Here is a 19,357-nt window from a genome sequence, read left to right on the forward strand (position 1 = left end):
TGGTCTGGCTAGGACAGTCCTTGGTATCTTGGCTTCTGCCTACATGTCCTTTTCTGTGACCATCTGTCCCTCTGCAGCTCTCTCTGCTTTCTGAAGGCTCCTGGCTATTGGCATCTGACATAGTCTGGCAGCTCCTCTCCTTCTCCTGTCCCTCTTACCCACCCTCTAGCTAGGCTGACTATGTGCAGCTTTGGGATTTCACTGCACTAGCTCCTGCAGACCTCTCAGGCAGACCCAAAAAGAGCAGCCAAGTGAGAGTTGAGATCTTTGCCTGATCATACCCCCATATCTGGACACGGCCTGCCCCCAGCCCACCTGAAGGGTCCCTGACCACCTCTAGGTAACAGCTGCTCAGACCTGTACTGCCCGAAAGAAACACAACGCAGACCCCATGTATTGAATTAATAAGAAACGAGGGAAGTTATTAAAAATAATTTTCATATTTTATTTACCCAAATATAAGAATACTGTCATTTTAGCATGTGATTAATATAAAAATCAACAAGATCTGCCAACTTACTCTGTATTAAATCTCTGACACCCAATGAGTGCTTCACGTAGACAGTTGGCACGTCTCAATCAGGACCAATCATATTCCCAGCCCAGTGCCCAGTATTTGTAGGTGACTGGTGGCCACAAAAAAAGAGCACAGGTCTCGAAAAGAGGACCACTGACCTGTCAATGATAATGCTGGGGTTCACGGTGACTACATCTGTCTTCTCTCCCACATCTGTGGCATATTCCCCTGAGATGGGGGGCAGGTTGCACCTGCAGAGAGACAGCCTCACACAGTTAAGTGGTCAGTCATCTTCAGGTGGCTGGGAAACAGGAGGGGAAGGGAAGGATGTGGTTATAGGTCAGAGAGAAGCTGAGGCCTCCTGCTGGGCAGGATATCTATGGCTGGCTAAAAAGCAAAGGCTCTTCAGACCTTTATCAGAGCAGAAGAGCAAAAAACTCCAATCTTGGTCTCACTGAAGTTACAACCATGGAGATATTGAAACTATCACCAGAAACATGTCCTTGAAAGCTGAGGTCGTCCCTGGGTCTCTGGTGACATTAAGCAGAGAGGTACAGAGGGACTCAAGGCTACTCTGAGGAAGCTTGAGCTAAGGGCAGGAATTAGCAAAAGTCCCTGTGGGATATTCAAAGACACCTTTGAAAGTGTGACACTGAGGTACAAAGTTGCAGAAGTATTGCCTGCTGAAAGCCCCCAAGGTAGGAATGTGGGGTCACCATGGCAACAAAACCCTAACCTCTAAAGCTGGGTAACATGTGCCTTAATTAGCAGAAGGGACTCTGCAGCTGAGAATATGCTAGGATCCTGAGATAGGAAGGTAACTGAATTATCCAGGTAGTTCAGGGAAGTCACAAGAGCCTTTACAAAGAACATTGATGACAAGGAAGGTGTTTTAGTCTGCTAGTCAGGGTTCTTTAGAGGAAGAGAACAGATAGGTGGGCAGATAGATAGACAGACAGACAGATACATACATACATACATACATACACACATACATACATAATTAGATTTTATTAGAATGGCTTACAGGTTGTGGTCCAGCTAGCCTTGGTGAGTGGACCTAAGAGAGAGACCTCAAGAAACATTGTGGCAACTTCTTCATGTAACCATGTTTCTTGGCGTCCTCCCACATTAGCATAAGTTCAGAACCAGTATCCCATAGACCTGGCAAATCTGATTGCTTCCTTTCCCCCAGTGAACAGTTACCCTTGCAAAAGGCAGCAGGTGCCTAACAAGCAAAGCAAGGATCCCCACATGAAAAGAGGGGCATGCCGCATAAGACGGGAGAAAGACCCCTCCCCAGCTCAGTTAGAGCCCAGCTGAGGTCACAGGCGTCCCTCCTCCCACCAGTGTTTGTGGAAGGCGACGGTCCATGTAGGGAGTGAGGCTTTGGGTTCACTGTCAGTTCTATAGGGATGTTAGTTTTAGGGTCTCCAGTCCAGAGTACTATTAGCTCTTCACATGGCCCACCTCCGTTTTGAAAACTGGAAACTAGGGCCTCAGAGTCCAACAACCTGTTTGAAGGCATAGGGCTAGAGGGGTAAGAGGCCCCCAAATCATGAGGGTGTGCTCAAGGGGGCAGCAGGACACAGGAACGGGGGCGATGTGGGGGAAGGACTGCGAGAGGAGGGCCATGCAGGCAGCAGATGCATCTCCCTCACCGGAAGACAAAGTCGGCACTGTTGATCTCCTTCCCACAGCCACTGTCCTTCAAGATGCCTCCGTTCCCCACCACAGCACACTTCTTAAACTGAGATCGGTAGTAGGGCATTTCCTGGAGAGGTACATGCATGGTGACAAAGTCAATGCCACCCCACCTTCATTTAGGCTCCACCTCTGCCCCCAAAATATCCCATCTATGAGTTTTACCCAACGAGGCAGCCTTGTCTGGAATGTGAGAGAAAAGAGAAGTCAACTTGAGGAGGAGGAGGCAGGAGAGACTTGCCCCCAGCATCCACCAGACAACTAGTCTCTGAAGATACCACACTGCATCAGGAATTGGGCTCAATCAAGAGGAGCTGTCACACTTGAGTCTGTGAGTGACCCACTTTCCCTGTGAGGACAGGTTCAGGGTACCAGGGCAGGCAGGGCACTGGGGCCTCAAAGTCAATAGGGGGAGAGACAGAAGGAGTTACAGTAGCCTTAGGAAAAGTCATTGGAGTTTCTTGTGTTTCCCTTGAATATGTCCTAAACATGTATATATAAAGAACTGTCTGAAAAACAGTCATTTCTAGGCTCCTTCCAATAGCCACAGAATCAGAACCTCTGGGTAGGCAAGAGGCTGGAAAGCAAACTCTTTAAAACCTCAGAGACACCGCTATGCTAAGGGAAGCTCTTGTGTGCCATGACTCAGGGACTGCAAAATCATAGCCATGGGCCACATCTAGTCTACCACCTGTTTTTGTATGGCCAGCAAGCTGAGAGTAGCATTTTTATTTTAAATGGTCCGAAGCTACTCAAATGAGACATGTGACCTGTCTTTCTGATGTCTGTGCCACTGGGACGAAGCCTCTTTCTTCAGTTTACTCATGATCATGACCACTTTCATGCTGGGACCATGGTGATAAGTGGTGATGATATGACCTACAAGGCTATTTACTGTCCAGCCCTTTACAGAAAAAGGTGTAGGAACCCTGCCATAGCTCCCGACCTCAGCAACGCATGCCCTGGCTCTCCAAGGACCCGCAGGTCATCCCAGGCTACGTCACATGCTTCTGTGACCTGCTTAAGATGAAAGTTTATCTGGTACCCACCTTGAAAGGCTCACCTAGGGAAGGTGGATTGACACTAGCACTGTGCTGTACCTTCAGCTCATTTCCTGAGCCCAAGTCTTGCCAGATCACTCTTGCATCGGCAATAGGACATACAGAGAGACTCTGGTTTTATCTTGTCAGCACCTCTCTTGACCCACCAAAACATGCAGAGAATCCCAAAGCTCTCCTTCCAGAACATAGCCATGAACACACCCTTGCCACCTGCCTCTCTGACAAAACCACACCACCCCAACATCACACAAGCCCCCGAGCCAGCCAAAAGTACAATTTCTGCATCCCTTTCCCCAAGAGTCCAGAACTTGGATCTGCACCAGCTCTCAACCTTGGTGATCTGAACGGATCATGGATGGGGGCCCCTTACTCTGTAGCCCATGGGCAGGGAGCTACTATGCTATCACTGACCAGCCCACCTTCATACAATATCTCTGATATCGTAGATGCATTATGAGCCAAACCTATAACTGCACTGGAACCCTATTCTTTCTTTCTTTCTTTCTTTCTTTCTTTCTTTCTTTTTCTTTTTTGGAGACAGGGTTTCTCTGTGTAGCATTGGATCTTCTCCTGTCACTCTGTAGACCAGGCTGGCCTCAAACTCATGGAGATCCACTTGCAGACACTGAGTCTCTAAAGAGAGAAAAACATCACCCAAGTGCTACACCAACAACTGGCCAGGTGAGATGTGCCCACCAGAACGGTAGTGGCAAGTCTGTTGTGGAGAAAATTAGCCATGTTCTAACTGGAACTGAGTCCCACTGCACAGAAGAGAATTCGCATTTCATACTATAAACTTGGTCAAAAGCTCATGGTTGGGGAGGTCTGAAGGCCTAGTGAGGAACCCATAGCTGTTGATATACTAATACTGAATGGACTTGATATGCCCATCAAATTGCCTTCTAATAATTATATGTATCCCTAAGTGTCAGGGCCAGCTTTGCTCAGAGCTGTTTCTTTTGCAGTAGACAGGGTGCGAAGCTGCTTTTGCAGTGGGCAGTGTGTGTAGTTGCAGATATTAATAACAGACAAAGTGCTGAGAATAAGTGACAATTTATGACATACATAAATGGGACATTGCACATCACCTTCTCCAAGGCTCAGGGTACATTGTGGAAAGGAGAGAGGGCACAATGAAAGAGTCATAGGATAGGGTAGAGTGTGGTGGAAGGCTGTCTGGGCATCTGGGCAAGGTTTGATGGTGGCACTCTTGAATTCACAGTAGCTGTTATTACCACCTGAGATTGGACCAGTCAACATGCTGTCATGGAATGGGGGTGCACTTATGATTCCCAGCTCTTCTGAGGATCTATAGATAATTAATGGTTGCTAGGGAGGCAGAGACATTTCCTTCAGCAGTGTGCTCATGGGGAAGTTGCCCGTGTTCCTGTAAGCAACCCCAATAGAATCCTATGAGTTCCTGAAGAAAATCGAATGAGAGGGGACTAGTTGGGAAGGGGAAGGGCATGGGAAGAGAACAAGAGAAGGTGGCAGTGGTGGGAGTGGTAGGAATATGATCAAAATACCTATAGCCATGTGTGAAATGGCATAATAAAATCAATCGCTATGCATAAATAATCCACGCTAAGAAAAGGCATTCTTACACAATGACCCCAAGGTTATGTGATGTGGCTGACATTCAGGGCTGACTGTCCTGGGCCTGCTTTCTGATGTTCGTATGCCTTGTGTGTGTTTTTCTCTTATGCCTGCCTTGGGTGAATGATCAAGCATTCTAGATAGCTGTGGAATGCCCTCAGCACACGACAGCAGAGGCAGAATTGTAACCTCTTTTTGCCCCAAGTCATATAAACCACAGCTAGTTGGCATTGGCCACCAGTTCCCTCCCAGACCACACGTGGGGGCATACCTTGGGAAACATATGGAAGATCTCCTGATCAATGTGATAGAAACCACTGGAGTCCACCTCATACCTGAGATTCGTCTCTACTGGAGTGTTCTTCTGGGTGGTGAAGAGGAAGACAGGGGCGTTGCAGCACCTGGACAAGGTGGACCTGCCAGGCATGGAGACAGGGGTGACACGGGGCGAGCACAGAGGGACCTCCCTTTCCATCCCATTCCCATACTCACTTCCTACCCACCCTCCGCATCCTCTGGCACCTGTCTCTCTAGGGCCCAGGAAAGTTCCAGCTGTCATACTTCCGTGATGGCTATGGTACAGACTAACCACATACAGAAAGTGGAACATGGTTCCTGAGAGACAGTTCCGGAATTCAGTATAGAACGAAAAGGAGGGGGAAGAGGGAGGGAAGGAGGGAGAGAGGAAAGAAGGGAGGGAGGGAAGGAGGGAGGGAGGGAGGAAGTGAAGGAGGGGGAGGGGAGAGGGAGGGTAGGAGGGAGGGAGGGAGAAAGGGAAGGAGGAAGGAAGGAAGGAAGGAAGGAAGGAAGGAAGGAAGGAAGGAAGGAAGAAGGAAGGAGAATCCTGACAGTTTTGTCTCAGAAACACTCAAAGCAGAGCTGCAGAGGGGTTAAAGCTCAGACACTAGATTTAAAAAAAAAAAGCTCCAGAGGAACGGGGCTACTGAAGCAACCTGCTTTTCTCTCTGCTCCAGGACTTTCCAAGAAACCTTTTGAAGGGTGAGATCCTGGGCAATCTTGCCCCCTGTTTGGAAACTTAGGCTCTGGCTGTAGCCCTGGGCACAGATCACTGCCTCCTTGAGCTGGACTAGAGTACATACAGCTCCAGGATCAATGCCCCCACCCCACCCTGCAGTTTCCAGGGAACCCTGAGGGATGGACCTCTCTCTCTCTCTCTCTCTCTCTCTCTCTCTCTCTCTCTCTCTCTCTCTCTCTCTCTCTCTCTCTCTCTCTCTCTCTCTCACACACACACACACACACACACACACACACACACACACACTCCCACCCCTAGCAGGCCCAGGAGGCATCTGGAGTACACACAGCTCCAGGAAGTCTGGGGGATGGACCACCTTCTCCATAGAGCCATATGATGGCCAGGGACAGGTCAAGAGGAGGTCTGGAGTGTTCTCATGAGCTTTGGGGTGGAAATATGAGTTGACACCTAGCATCCAGAGGCCTGGCCTCTGTTTTTTGCTGTTTCCAGCACCTGTGGGCCCCAGTAGGGTGTCTTTCCACTCTGGGCCTCAGATTCTTCATGTATAAAATGCAGAGGTGGCTCTTCTGTTTCTGACCCTCTATAATTCAGTGCCTCCAACTTGTCCAAGCCAAAAGGCTAAATGTAAAGGTTATGATTTCACATCTTGGTGAAAAATCTTCACTGGGGCACTAGGCTGGCTATTAGTCATAAAGTAGTGGAGAATTGGATTTTAGAATATGACTAAAGCTTCCAAAGGAAGGCTGAAGCCTGGCAAGTGAGAGGCCACAGGTCAGCATCATAAACCATCATTATTATAATTATAATTATAAGCCAGACCTTTTAGCTCTGCAAATGCAGAAACAGTCTTGGCTGCCAACTAGAGAACACCCCATGTGAAACAAGCTGGCTACTGTATAAACCAGAATGGTAAGTGTGCAGACAGGAGGATGGAGCCAGCTGCTGTTGCAGGTCCTCTCCTGTACCTGAAACACCAGCATCTCACTCCTGCACTGACTCAGGTTCCTGCCAACCTAGATGGAGAGGCTCTCCGTTTTCCAGAAGTTTCAAGTGAGAGGCAACCGATGGTCCTGAGAGCTCTCTGTTCAGAACACAGCAAGATCCAACATCACCTTCTTTCCCAACACCTAAACCCACCTCACATCCCTCAACCGAGAGAGCTTCCGCTCCCACAGGGCTCTCTGTTGCCCACAGCCTCACCTCATAGAGCTGTCTCGCAAATGGAGCTCTGTATTTCTCTTGATAAATCATCTCCGGCCATGTAAGCATTGTTTTAGTTGAAAGCCCCCCTCCCCCGCTGCCTTGAGACCTCTGTTCCAACTCAGCCTGACCCACATCCTTGCACACCTCACTGGCTTGTTCTACGAATCAGCTTCCATGTGGTCAAGCCTCCCCTGCCCTGGGGACATCTAGAAGGAAGAGCATGAAAGTCATACTTCAGGGGGGGAAGATCCTGGGTCTGTTTGGCACACTCTGGCACTTTGCCCAGGCCCACTAGAACATTCCAGGCAGGCAGGTCTCCTCCAACCAGGGCTAGGATTCTGCAGGTCCACTGAGGCTTCTCATTATACCAAATAGCTATATTTCGAAACATGTGCTGCTTCATGCTACTATCCCCAGACACATGTCAACTCAGCACATGGGAGTTAGGAGCAGGATTGGGAGTTTGAAGCCAGCCTAGGCCACACAGTTAGACCCTGTCCAGAGAGAGAAAGAGAGAGGAAGGTAAGAAGGGAACAGGGGAGAGGAGATGAGAAGGGAGGTGGGGAGAAGAGAGCAGCAGAGCAAACTTCCTGGCCTAGAATCCCAAACTGAAGAAAGCATTGATAAAGAAAATACAAGTGCTTGGTGATACCCGCTCTCTCTCTACAGCTGCCTGTGTAGGATTCCTTCATGTGAGTAGCTCCTCAGTACATTTAAACTTGAACCTGGGTGACTGAAACCCAGTTTAGACACCAGCTGCCAGGACCACATCAATTTCCTAGTGGAAGGTCTACCTGCCCTGGAATGATACCGCAAGCTGGCAGGAGGCTAGCAATGGAGAAAACCCCAAAGCTCATCACTAAAGGAAAAGCAGTTTTGGATGCCCTGCATCGGCTTGGTTCCCTTGAGAACCTGGAAATATGGCTACTACCTCTCCCAGAGCTTACTATCTGTTAATTGTGGTTAGAGAGCAATTCAAACACTCAACAGCCAGGCTAGGACATCAGACAGAATCATAATAAACATAGGGGCTCCAGGAAGGTGGGTAGAGCCACTGTCCCAGGATGGGGAGGTAGGGACAATAAGACTGTGAGGGCTGTGGAAGAACCTTAAGCAAATACCTCACTCCTAGGAGCCTTAGTGCACACCAGCGTGAGCTAGATGTGACAGCCCAACCTTGTAAGGCTGCAGCAAAGACCGCAGCAAAGCAGGGAGGTCACTAGCTGACCAGGTGCTGGCCTTGTCACTGTTCATATTCCTAAGGCCCTTAGGGCCCACTCCAGGCAGGCGCCCACTGAGAAGCAGGTGTCAGAGATGATGGCTATCTGAAGAGGTGCGGTGGGGACCCGCACACGAGGAGGGACGGCAGAGGACCATGCATACTTGAACAGGCTGGCTTCGGAACTGTCCATTGCCCACTTGCATATCTGGAGGCTCTTCCATCTGTCAAACAGGTCAGACTGCTTCACCCTGTGGGAGCAACGGACAGAGAGCACATGAGAAGGTCAGACTGCACCGTGTGTGTGTGTATGTGTGTGTGTGTGTGTGTGTGTGTGTGTGTGTGTCTGTGTGTCTGTGTGTCTGTGTGTGTGTCTGTGTCTGTGTGTGTGTCTGTGTCTGTGTGTGTGTCTGTGTGTGTGTGTGTGCGTGTGTTGTCCCTGTTTCCAAAGATCTGCCCCTCCCCCTCCGTGTCTGCCATATCAGCAGCTAGTATGCTGCTTCCCTTTTTCTTGATGTGAGGGTAATTCCTGAGGGAAGTGCAGAAAGCCAAGAGCTGCCCTTCGTGTGCAAACTGTACAGTTAGCCATCCCTTAGCCAACCAGCCACTGTCTCCTATTCTAATCTTTCCTGAACTAGGCATCAGACCTGAGCCTTAGAGTCAGCTCATATTCAAACTAGCTGACCCTAAGCTAAGCTCCCAAAGATCTCACCCAGGCTTGCCCCTCACTCTCACCTCTGCTGGGCATGGAACTCCACCCTACCCCACCTGGTGTGGCCCTGCATGTGTGGCATGTTTCCTGTTTCTAGGAGTCTGCAAGTTTAAAGTCTCCCATGTCCAGATGTGGCAGTGCACACCTCTAATCCCTTGCACTGAATCCCACAAAAGAATTAGTATATAAATTATAAATTAATCATTACATATTTATTGTAGTACATTCTGGTAAAGTCTCGGTACTGGCAAATGTAGACCCTTGATAAATGTGGTTGGTTTGTTGAATGAATGAATGAATGAATGAGTGAATGAACTAAATCAAAACTGAAAATGAAGGAGCTGAGTATTGTGGTTACACATACTTATTACCTTAGCACTTGGAAGTCTACATAAGGGGTTTTCAGATTTGAACACAGCATCACCCTATATGCATGGAGATCCCAGACCGACAATGAAGACATGTTAGAAATGTAGATGGCCTTGTCTGGGAGTGGTAAATAGTATGGGACTAGGAACATGACTGTCAGAAGGAGTTTCTCCAGGTGGGGAACTCATGTAAAGGTGAGTCACATGACTATCTTGGAAAAGTGTAGCTCAATCAGAGTGAGTACCAAGGCTCTGAGGCAGGAGCATGCTTGGTAGTTAAAGGAGCCCTCTCCTCCTGCAGAAAGCAAGCTGACCTTGCAGCTTTTCCAAACCTCCCACAGTAGCCCCATCCCCCAGCCCACGGGACATCAGAGAGTAGGTGCTGTCACACTAAGCGCTCTGGCTCACCCTCTGCTCCTCTCCCCCTTACATCCCTACAGTTCACAGCCCCTGGAGCAGGATCCACTACTGACTCGAATACTTCAGAGAAACACAGCTCTGCTAACACTTCAGACCAGGGGCCCAAAGTTTGACCCAGTGTACAGACCTTATTCTGAATGTTTCCTGTGCCCTTGTCACATCCTGGACCAAGGTCATGGCTAGACACCCAGCCTTAAATCCTGGCTCCATGCCCAGTGCACATCTTGACCTGGGTAAGCTTAATCTCTAGGGAGACTCGGCCGCTTTGTCTGGGAGATGGCTCTTGCACCCTCGGCCCTGCTCAAAGGTTGTTCGAGAGAGCAAATGGGGTCACATGTATAAAAGTGTACTATAGGTTGCTGTACTGATGCAGAGCCATCCTCACATTGAAGATGAAGGACTCACCCAAACCATCTCTCCTTTCTCTGGAGACATCACTGACAGACATTCCAGAAGAGAAGAAAAATATCATTCAGTCTTGCCAGAATAAACAGTGACAGGGAGGGTTATCTCTGTGGAAAACAACTCTCAACAGGTCCACAGAAAGAGGAGGGGCTGAGTCAAGGACAAGATGACAAAGTCCCCTCCCTCAAAAAATTCTAAAACCAGGAGCAGTGGGCAGGGACATGGCCTTAAAAACGAGAATCAGTTGTAAGTGACCATGAGCCGTGAAGGAGGGGCTGGAGCTCAGTGTTAGAGTACATGCCTAGACCTCCTTCTCTCCCCATCCCCACCAGGACTGAAGAAAAAGCGAAATAAAGAAACAAAACCATCCAGTCCAATACACACCCGCAGCTTCCTCAACCAAATAATTGGTGTCCGATGAAGGGAGCAAAGGGAGGTCAGACAGCCCTTCCTTTCTAAAGCCCATGGTGTTCCCAGTTAAAGACATCAGCATTCTGCAGCATATCTCAAACAGCTTCAGACACAGAACCCCTACCAGCTTCTAAATGTTTTCGTTATGAACATGAACATGGTACCTAAACCTATGTGGAAGAGGCAGAACAAGATAAACCACCAGGTAAAAGGACCACAGAGAAAGCCACTGCAAAACAAGAGGCCAAAAAGACATCCCTGATGTCCCCAAAGATGTCTGTGACAATGCCACAGCCTTGACAGCCAGGCGAGGATGCTCCAAGAACAAAGCAAGGCTCTGGGCAGAGAGAGCACTAGAAGAGCTGGGAGATGACATCAAGGAGTTTTACCAAGATGGAGAAGCAAAGGGCAAAAAGAGAAAGGATGAAACTAAAAGATAAAGAGAGACCCTGTGTCAAAGAAATACACAGAAGAGCAACTGAAGAAGACACGGACATCCACACTCACACTCAGAGACAGAGAGGGAGGGAGGGGGAAAGGAGGGAGGGAGGGAGGGAGGGAGGGAGGGAGAGAGGGAGGGAGGGAGGGAGGGAGGGAGGGAGGGAGGGAGAGAGAGAGGGAGGGAGAGAGGGAGGGAGGGAGTGAAGAAAGGAGGGAGGGAGGGAGGAAGATCATTTAGACTTGGAAGGACCCAAACCCTCCCCTCTCACCCATTGCTTTCTGGGAGTCACTCGAGAAAAGGCAAAATTAAGGAGAAAATGTGAATCATTTCTGGGCTCTCAAAAAGCATAGGTAACTTTAATAGCCTTGTCTTTTGTGGTGCAGGGTCTAGATACACTGCCTGAGGTTGATAGGAAACCCATCCAGGGAAAAGCTAGAGCTAAGCATATAGCTTGGATTAGTCTGTTTTCTGTTGTTAAAACAAAATACTCAAGGCTGGGTGCTTGCAACAGAAAAGATCTATTTAGTTCATGGTGTTAGCCTCTGGCAAGGGTATCAAAAGCTATCACTGCACAAAGCAGAAAGCTTAAGGGAGTTAGGAGTTAGCTATTTAACCTCTTATAGCAACATAATACGTGTGTGTATGTGTGTGTGTGTGTGTGTGTGTGTGTGTGTGTGTGTGTGTGTTTGCGTCTGCACATGTGCATTCAGAAGCACAATATGCGTGTGTGGAGACCAGAAGCCAACATCAGCTGTCTTCCTCATACTCCACCTCATTTTTGGGGACAGGGTCTCTCACGGGATCTGGAACTCACCAATTCAGCTAGAGTATCCAGCCAGAGAGATCCAGGGGTCCTCCTGCCCCTGCCCCTCCAGCACTGGGGTTACAGGTACACACCATCACACCTAGCTCTTGTGTGGGCGCTTGTGTGAGTTTACAAATTGAACCATCTCCCCAGCCTTGCAACCCAGTCTCGAGGAAAGCCGGTCATTCTGTGACACCATCTTCAATCTCTTCTAAGGGTGATGCCCCAGTGATCTAATTGCCTTCCTCTGGGCTCACTTCTTAAAGACCAGCCCACCTCAAGCCTCCACCACATAACCCCTTGGGGGTAAACCACACCCGAACCACAGCACCCTTAAACTGGGAAGATGTGAGGAGGGATTTGGCCTGAGGGAAGGAAATGGAGTCTTCACCTACCAAAGTAGAAGATCTATGAACATGGGGGGTTCCCCAGCAGCATGCATACATTCCTGAGGAGGGTAGTGGTGCTAAACAGAAGAAACAGCTGAGAATCCAAAGGACTGGACCCAGGATGAGAAGGTTGGACCTGGATTTTCAGTGCTATATGCTCTTGTGAATTTTCTTGCCACAATGGTAATCTCACTGCCCTCTCTTGTTCTCCCATGTCTCCCTATTGTGTCTGCCCACTCTTCATTCTCATCTGCTTTCTCTGCCCTTGTTCTTTATACAAGTACTCGCTGAGTCCCTTCCGTGTCCAAGGTCCCTGAGCTCAGGGCCTGACTTCACTGAGCCCCGACAGACTTTTAAAAGCCTTCTGGATCTGAGCTTCGTGAGGCATGAAGGACATCCCAACTCAGGAAGTGGGGATTTTTGCCAGTGGCCACGGCTCCAAGCTGCTCTGTTTGGCCTCATTGCTGGACTCTGCACCAAGCCCAGCCCAGACAGGTAGGGAAGGAATCCAGGGAGGCTGGCATGGGAGTTCTCAAGCAAAACCCCCATGTGGGTGTGGACATGAGCAGCAACTGAAGGTTTGCCTTTAAAAACAGAGACACTCACACAACTAGAATCAAACATAAATTATTTGAACAAGAATCAGCAACTGACACTGTCATGATGAATAATCAGACTCGTATCTCAGGAAACAGGGCACTTTCCCTGTGGGGGTTTTCTGGCTGACTGATTTTTTACCATTGATTTGAGAAATTTTGGATCAAAATTACTCCTAAGGGAGTCACACAGCTCCTTGTGTCCTCAGACAAAATACCCACTGACACTCTGTGTGCCTGAAGGGACATGTGCGCATGCACCCAGCTGCCACCATCCACAGATGCAATTTGACCTTTTTCCTATTATTTGGGTCAGTCCTGCTGTGGTCCACATTGTGGTATGAGGCTAGAGCTTAGAAAAGTTCAAGAGAGCCCAGATAATATCAGCACTAGCTGGACAGAAGCCAGCCTCTAAGCTCTCCCATGGAGGAACCACAAACCCTCAGTTTGGGAATTACTCAGGAGGAGGGTGGGGCACTGGGCTTGCCATTCCCTGACACACCAGACTAACACAACTGATACCTGTGGATAGCCTAGTCTTGCCTTTACTCCTTCCTATACTTCCACAACTCAAGTCCCCAGACAGGACAGCTGCCACGGAAAAGTGAAGCTAAGAAAGACTGACTAAGCCTGAGGCTGCCGGATGGGATGGCTTTTCATTCCATGAATCCATCCTGAGGAACAAGACAAGGTATCCCAAAGACAGAGGTGAAACTAATGCAACTGAGGAAGGAACAAAACACCACCAAAAAAGAGCCCATGACTATGGACAAGAGTGGTCACAGGCACAGGGAAATGCGACATTGCTCTTTACATCCCAAGTATTTGTAGGTTCAGTCCAAAATACCCTGACTGCATTTGGAGAAGGGGTCTTTAGAGTCAAAGCTAGGGGGGAATGAAGTCACTGGGGTGGGCCTGGTCCAGTACAACTGGTGTTCTTCTAAGAAGAGAGCGAGACACAAGACACGGAGTGACACAGTGAAGACGCGGCCTTGAGCAGGCCAGGAAGGGAGGCCCTATGACTCCCACTCTTCATTTGCCTGCCTCCAGGACAAGGAGGAAGAAAACAACTCACCTGGGGTTGAAGAGATGGCAAGCGTGAAGAGTGGAGTTCGGATCCCCAGACTTCACTTAAAATGCTGGGTAGGCATGGTGGCCTGCCTATAATTCCAGCTCGAAGGCTAAGACAGAGGATTCCGACTGCACACCAGCTAGCAAGATTAGCCGTATCATTGAGTTCTGGGTTTGACTGAGACCCCGCCTCAATAAAGCGGATGGGAGAGCAATGGAGGGTGATTCTTGACATCAACATCTAGCCTCCAATGCATGCATACACACATACAAAAAAAATGGAAAAAGAAAAGAAACTAAATGACTTGATAATGGAATTTGGTGGTGGTGGCTCCAGAAAATTGATGTAGGCATCAACAACAATACGCAGAAAATCTGTAGGAAGACGGATGGGAAGTTGTGAAGACAGTCGTCAGTACATGTGCTTCCTCGGCACTTCCTGTCCAGACCTTGATGTACCCGGGAAGAAATTTTTGCTTTCTAATTGGAAAATTAACTGTTTTTCCTTTTAAAACTCGGAGGAACACTGCCAACAAGAATTCTCTGGGATCCCAGGCAAACATGTAAAGGTCGCAAATATTTTAATTCTAAGAAAAGATAAGCAGGGACCTTCTGCTTCTGAATTTAGCTCCTGCATGAGGCCTGGGTAGGCATTGTCAGGCAATTCCTTAGAAGCATTCCAAAATGTTTATCAGACCACACTCATGCATACTTCCTAAATGCTGTCCACAGGGTCCCACGGTCCTCAGAAAAAGACTCAGGTGCATCATGACCTCTGGTGCCACAGCTTCTGTTTCCTGCTCACATGCTGACTCACAAGCTACTCTGGTCCTTCAGAGCCAGGACCCAGCAGGGTCCTTCCTATCTCAAGGCTTCATATACACTGGAACTGTCCCGTTTGGGATCTTCTTGGCCTAGTTAACAACTAGGGGCTCTCTCCGCCCTTCCTCAGCAAACCCTTGCCTGGCATCACCTGCCCTAGATCAAGTTCCCCTGCTACCTTAAGAATTTATCTTTTAAGAGTGACTCACGTCTGTTTCACCACTGGGCTATGGACTCCCTGAAAGCTGTGACCACAGTAGTGTGTGCTCAGCACAGTACAAAGTAGACAGTGGGGGGGGGCTTTATTCATCTCTAGAAAGGGTACCCAGACTACTGATTATGACAGGGTCATAACCAATACAGATAACCCAACCGGGCTATCTCAAGGTCTTACTCTTGGGACATTCAGTGACTACATATGGAGTCTGCTAATTTGGATCTTACCCATCTCCTGAAGTCCTATGGGTTGAAGGCTGTTTCTCAGGGTAATAATATGGGGAGATAAGGCCATGTGGGAGTTCTCAAGGTCATTGGGACTGGTCCTTGAAGACACTGGTGGGAACCTGGTCTCTTTCTCTTTCTGCTTGGTCATGAAGACAGCAGCACTGTTCTCCCTATGATGGCATGCTGCTTCAACACAGCCACCAAAACATGGGCATGCTCACCTCCAAGTTATTACCTCATTATATACTCACTACAGTGATGGAAAGTTCACTGACACAGATTCTGTGTATAACTCAGAAAAACTGCTGTTGCCATAAGAGAAGAAATGGAAGGAAAGAGAATAGAATATCCACACCTACTGAGAGCCACTGCCACCCCAACCCCCTAGGCGATGCCTGCTATCTATGTTACAAACTATTTCCGCTACTCAGCAGCAATGCCTAAGAAGTAGGTAATGCCACCTCCACTTTATTAGTTAGGAAAGACTCAGTGAAACTAAGTAATTTGCCTGATAATTAGAGTTGACAAGACCCAGAATCAGCTTCCGGTCCTGGTCTGCCTATCCTTTCTCCAAGACCCACACTGCTTGACTTCTGGCTTCTGATCCTCATCTTTGAAATCATGTCAGGGGGCCATGAGTCCATAGAAGCATCCAACACTACCTCTGTATAAATTTGATTTTAGTTCGAGGCCAGGCTGGACCGACAACCTCCAAAACAATGCAGAGAAACCCTGTCTCGTAAAAATAAAAAATAAAAAATAAAAAAATTTTGATTTTGTCCATACCCAGATGGAATGGTTCGAAATGAATTCAGACCCTGACATAACTATGATCCAGAATCCTCTAGGGAGGGCCCCTGGATTCCTGGGAGTTGTAACAAGAAAGAGAAGACTCAAGTGAATACCCACATATGAGGCTCAAGTCTCCCTTCCACTTGCTGTAGGAGCACTGTAGGTGATGAACTCTCAGAGCAGTGTGTGTGACAGACGTGGGGACACTGTGGGTGACAGACCATGGGAGCACTGTTGGTGACGGACTGTGGGAGCATTGTGGGTGACGGACTGTGGGATGGGACGGAATAGGGGGTGCTCCTTTGCCATTTCTATAGAAATGTGTGGAAGGAATCTCCACACAGAGATGTTGTTTGTGCAGCGACACTCTGGAAGGATGTACTAGACCTTCTGGAACTAGAACTTGGTATCTATGAGAGAGATACACTTCACCACATACCATTTTTCAACACATGGATTTTCTATCACTTAAAGGATTGGCAAATCAAAACTTTCAAAGAAATTAAAATAGTAAAAGACAACATCAAGTGAGCAAGGCTTGACCCAACAATATAAAACACTGAATTTCCGGCCAAGCCTCTTGGATTTCCCCTTAACAGGAACCCTGCAATGACAGTCAAGGAGGCTGGTAACTGAGCTGGGTAGTTTCACACCCAGTCAGCAGAGGTGACCTTGCAAACCTGGCCTTTGTTGTTAAACAGCTTCCGGAGCTTTCTAATGCCAGCAGAAGCTGTAATTTTCAGACTCCAACATCTACCTTGTATTTCTGGTTTCCTCCAGTTCTGAGATCTACCTACCCACCTCCACATGCAACTTGTCCCCACTCCCAGCCCAGCACACTCACATGGATAGCACCTTCACGTCCAGGATCTCCTGCCTCAGTTCCATGCATCTCGTGGAGTTAAATTCTAAAGGCCCCTTGTAAAATTCAAAGTACCTGAGAACCAACAGAGATAACAGTTATACAGAGTAGCAGCCCAAGTTTTCTAGGACCTGCCAAGGGTCCTTCTGAGAGAAAGGACTCATCCTAGTCCAACAAACAAAGCAAACCAACCCACCCATCACAGGACCCAGCAAAGGGCTGGCTCTAGTAGGAGCAACCACACTACATTGTAAGCATGTACAGGAGAACAAAGCCCACTTCAGCCAACACTGAAAGGCAGGCACAGGTTTCATTTCAAGGCTGTGAGGGAGGAGACAGGGACGGGTGCTGTGCACTCTGATCAGACAGAGCAGGAGATTGACAGTACCCAGCAGCCAATCTGGGAGGCAGGAAGTGAGTTGTCCCATCCTTTCCCGCCCTTTTTACCTTTCTGTCACTCTTAGGACAATGTCCTACAACGCAGCCACAGGCAGGGTTGAGATGGCCACAGATTTTTCGCTTGACAAAGCATTTCCATTCCCATCTGCTTCCTTGGCTCACATGTTCATGCAGTGCTGTCTCTGAGACAAGGCTGCTTATCACAACAGCTGGTGTACCTACAGTCCTGGAGTAAGGAGTCACCTTCCAGGGCAAAAGCCAGATGATCCTTTCCCCATGGGTCTCTCCCACTCCTAAGGTGGTTCTGCAGCTGGGCATATGGAACTAGGATCATGAGGCTGTAGGGTCTACCAGACTAACCGTGGGGTCAGTGGTCTCTTGATAAATAACCCTCAAGAACTAAAGTGAAAGAAGCACATAGAGTTGTAGGGGAGAGCTCACGTACCCGAGATACTGTCCACGCCCCTTTGGGACATGGGAAAGGCGAAAGATATATAGGAGAAATAGAATCATCACAGAGCCAAAGCCAAGTGTGAGGGATGTCGGCATCCTTGCAGCATGTCTCAACACCTTTCAACCATGGCAGCAGTCACCCCACATGTATCCCATTGCCAAGCTAATGCTACAGACATGAGCGTGCTGATTTAAAAAACATAACATATACACCTTCAGCAACGTGGCAGGATACAAGATTAACTCAAAAAAAAATCAATGGTGCTGTTGTATATAGAAGATAAATGGGCTTAGAAAGAAACCAGAGAAACATCATCCTTTACAATAGCCCCAGACAACATTAAATATCTGGGGATAACACTAACCAAACAAGTAAAAGACCTGTATAGCAAGAACTTTGAGTCTTTAAAGAAAGAAGCTAAAGAAGATACCAGAAAATGTAAAGATCTCCTATGCTCTTGGATAGGTAGGATCAATGCAGTAAAAATGGCAATCTTGCCAAAAGCAATCTGCAGATTCAATGGAATCCCCATCAAAATAACCGGCACAATTCTTCACAGATCTTGAAAGAAAAATAATCAACTTTATATGGAAAAACAAAAGACCCAGGATAGCCAAAACTACCCTGTGCCATAAAAAATCTTCCGGAGGCATCACCATCCCTGACTTCAAGCTCTATTATAAAGATATAGTCCTGAAAACAGCTTGGTATTGGCACAAAAATAGATAGGTAGACCAATGGAATCGAATTGAACACCCCAACATTAACCCATACATGTATGAACACCTGATCTTTGACAAAGAAGCTAAAAATATACAATGGAAAAAAGAAAGCTGCTTCAACAAATGGTGCTGGCATAACTGGAGGCTGGCATGTAGAAGACTGCAGATAGATCCATGTCTATCACCATGCACAAAAATTAAATCCAAATGGATCAAAGACCTCAACATAAATCCAGCCACACTGAACCTCTTAGAAGAGAATGTAGGAGGTACCCTTGAGCAAATTGGTACAAGAGACTGCTTTCTCAACATAACTCCAGTAGCACAGACACTGAGACTGACAATTAATAAATGGGACCTCCTGAAACTGAGAAGCTTCTGTAAGGCAAAGGACACAATCGGCAAGACAAAAAGGCAACCCACAGATTGGGAAAAGATATTCACTAGCCCCACATCTGACAGAGGACTGATCTCCAAAATCTACAAAGAACTCAAGAAGCAAGTCTCCAAAACACCAAAGGATCCAATCAAAAAGTGGGTTACAGAACTAAATAGAGAATTCTCAGTAGAAGAGTCTAAAATGGCTTAGAGACACTTCAGAAAGTTCTCAACATCCCTATCCATCAGGGAAATGCAAATCAAAACAGCTCTGAGATACCATCTCACTCCTGTCAGAATGGCTAAAATCAAAAACTCCAATGACAGTTTATGCTGGAGAGGATGTGGAGAAAGGGGAACACTCATCCATTGCTGGTGGGAGTGCCAACTTGTACAGCCACTTTGGAAATCAGTATGGAGATTCCTCAGGAAAATGGGAATCAATCTACCACAAGACCCAGCAACTCACTCTTAGGCATATACCCAAAACATGCACATTCATACAACAAGGATGTATGTTCCACTATGTTCATAGCAGCATTATTTGCAATAGCCAGAACCTGGAAGC

The 19,357-nt window shown here is 47.8% G+C and overlaps 1 protein-coding gene across 4 annotated transcripts in view; it reads right to left on the reverse strand.

Annotated features, from left to right (window-relative positions):
• Positions 1-19,357, reverse strand: part of St8sia5 (ST8 alpha-N-acetyl-neuraminide alpha-2,8-sialyltransferase 5) — an 80,737-nt gene that overhangs the window by 12,655 nt on the left and 48,725 nt on the right. For 3 of the 4 annotated variants that reach the window (XR_005875668.1, XM_040741567.1, XM_040741565.1), the window contains 5 exons: positions 16,819-16,911; positions 8,462-8,548; positions 5,150-5,294; positions 2,179-2,291; positions 676-768 (listed from right to left, as the gene is read on the reverse strand). Coding sequence is in view for 3 of the 4 variants with exons in the window: in XM_040741567.1 (XP_040597501.1) it covers positions 676-768; positions 2,179-2,291; positions 5,150-5,294; positions 8,462-8,548; positions 16,819-16,911 (531 nt within the window). In the remaining variant the exon portion in view is untranslated. The remainder of the gene's footprint in view (positions 1-675; positions 769-2,178; positions 2,292-5,149; positions 5,295-8,461; positions 8,549-16,818; positions 16,912-19,357) is intronic. The other variant, XM_040741566.1, reaches the window with a different exon arrangement.

The sequence above is a fragment of the Mesocricetus auratus genome, unplaced genomic scaffold, assembly GCF_017639785.1.
Source record: "Mesocricetus auratus isolate SY011 unplaced genomic scaffold, BCM_Maur_2.0 Super-Scaffold_6730, whole genome shotgun sequence".
Classification (NCBI taxonomy): domain Eukaryota; kingdom Metazoa; phylum Chordata; class Mammalia; order Rodentia; family Cricetidae; genus Mesocricetus; species Mesocricetus auratus.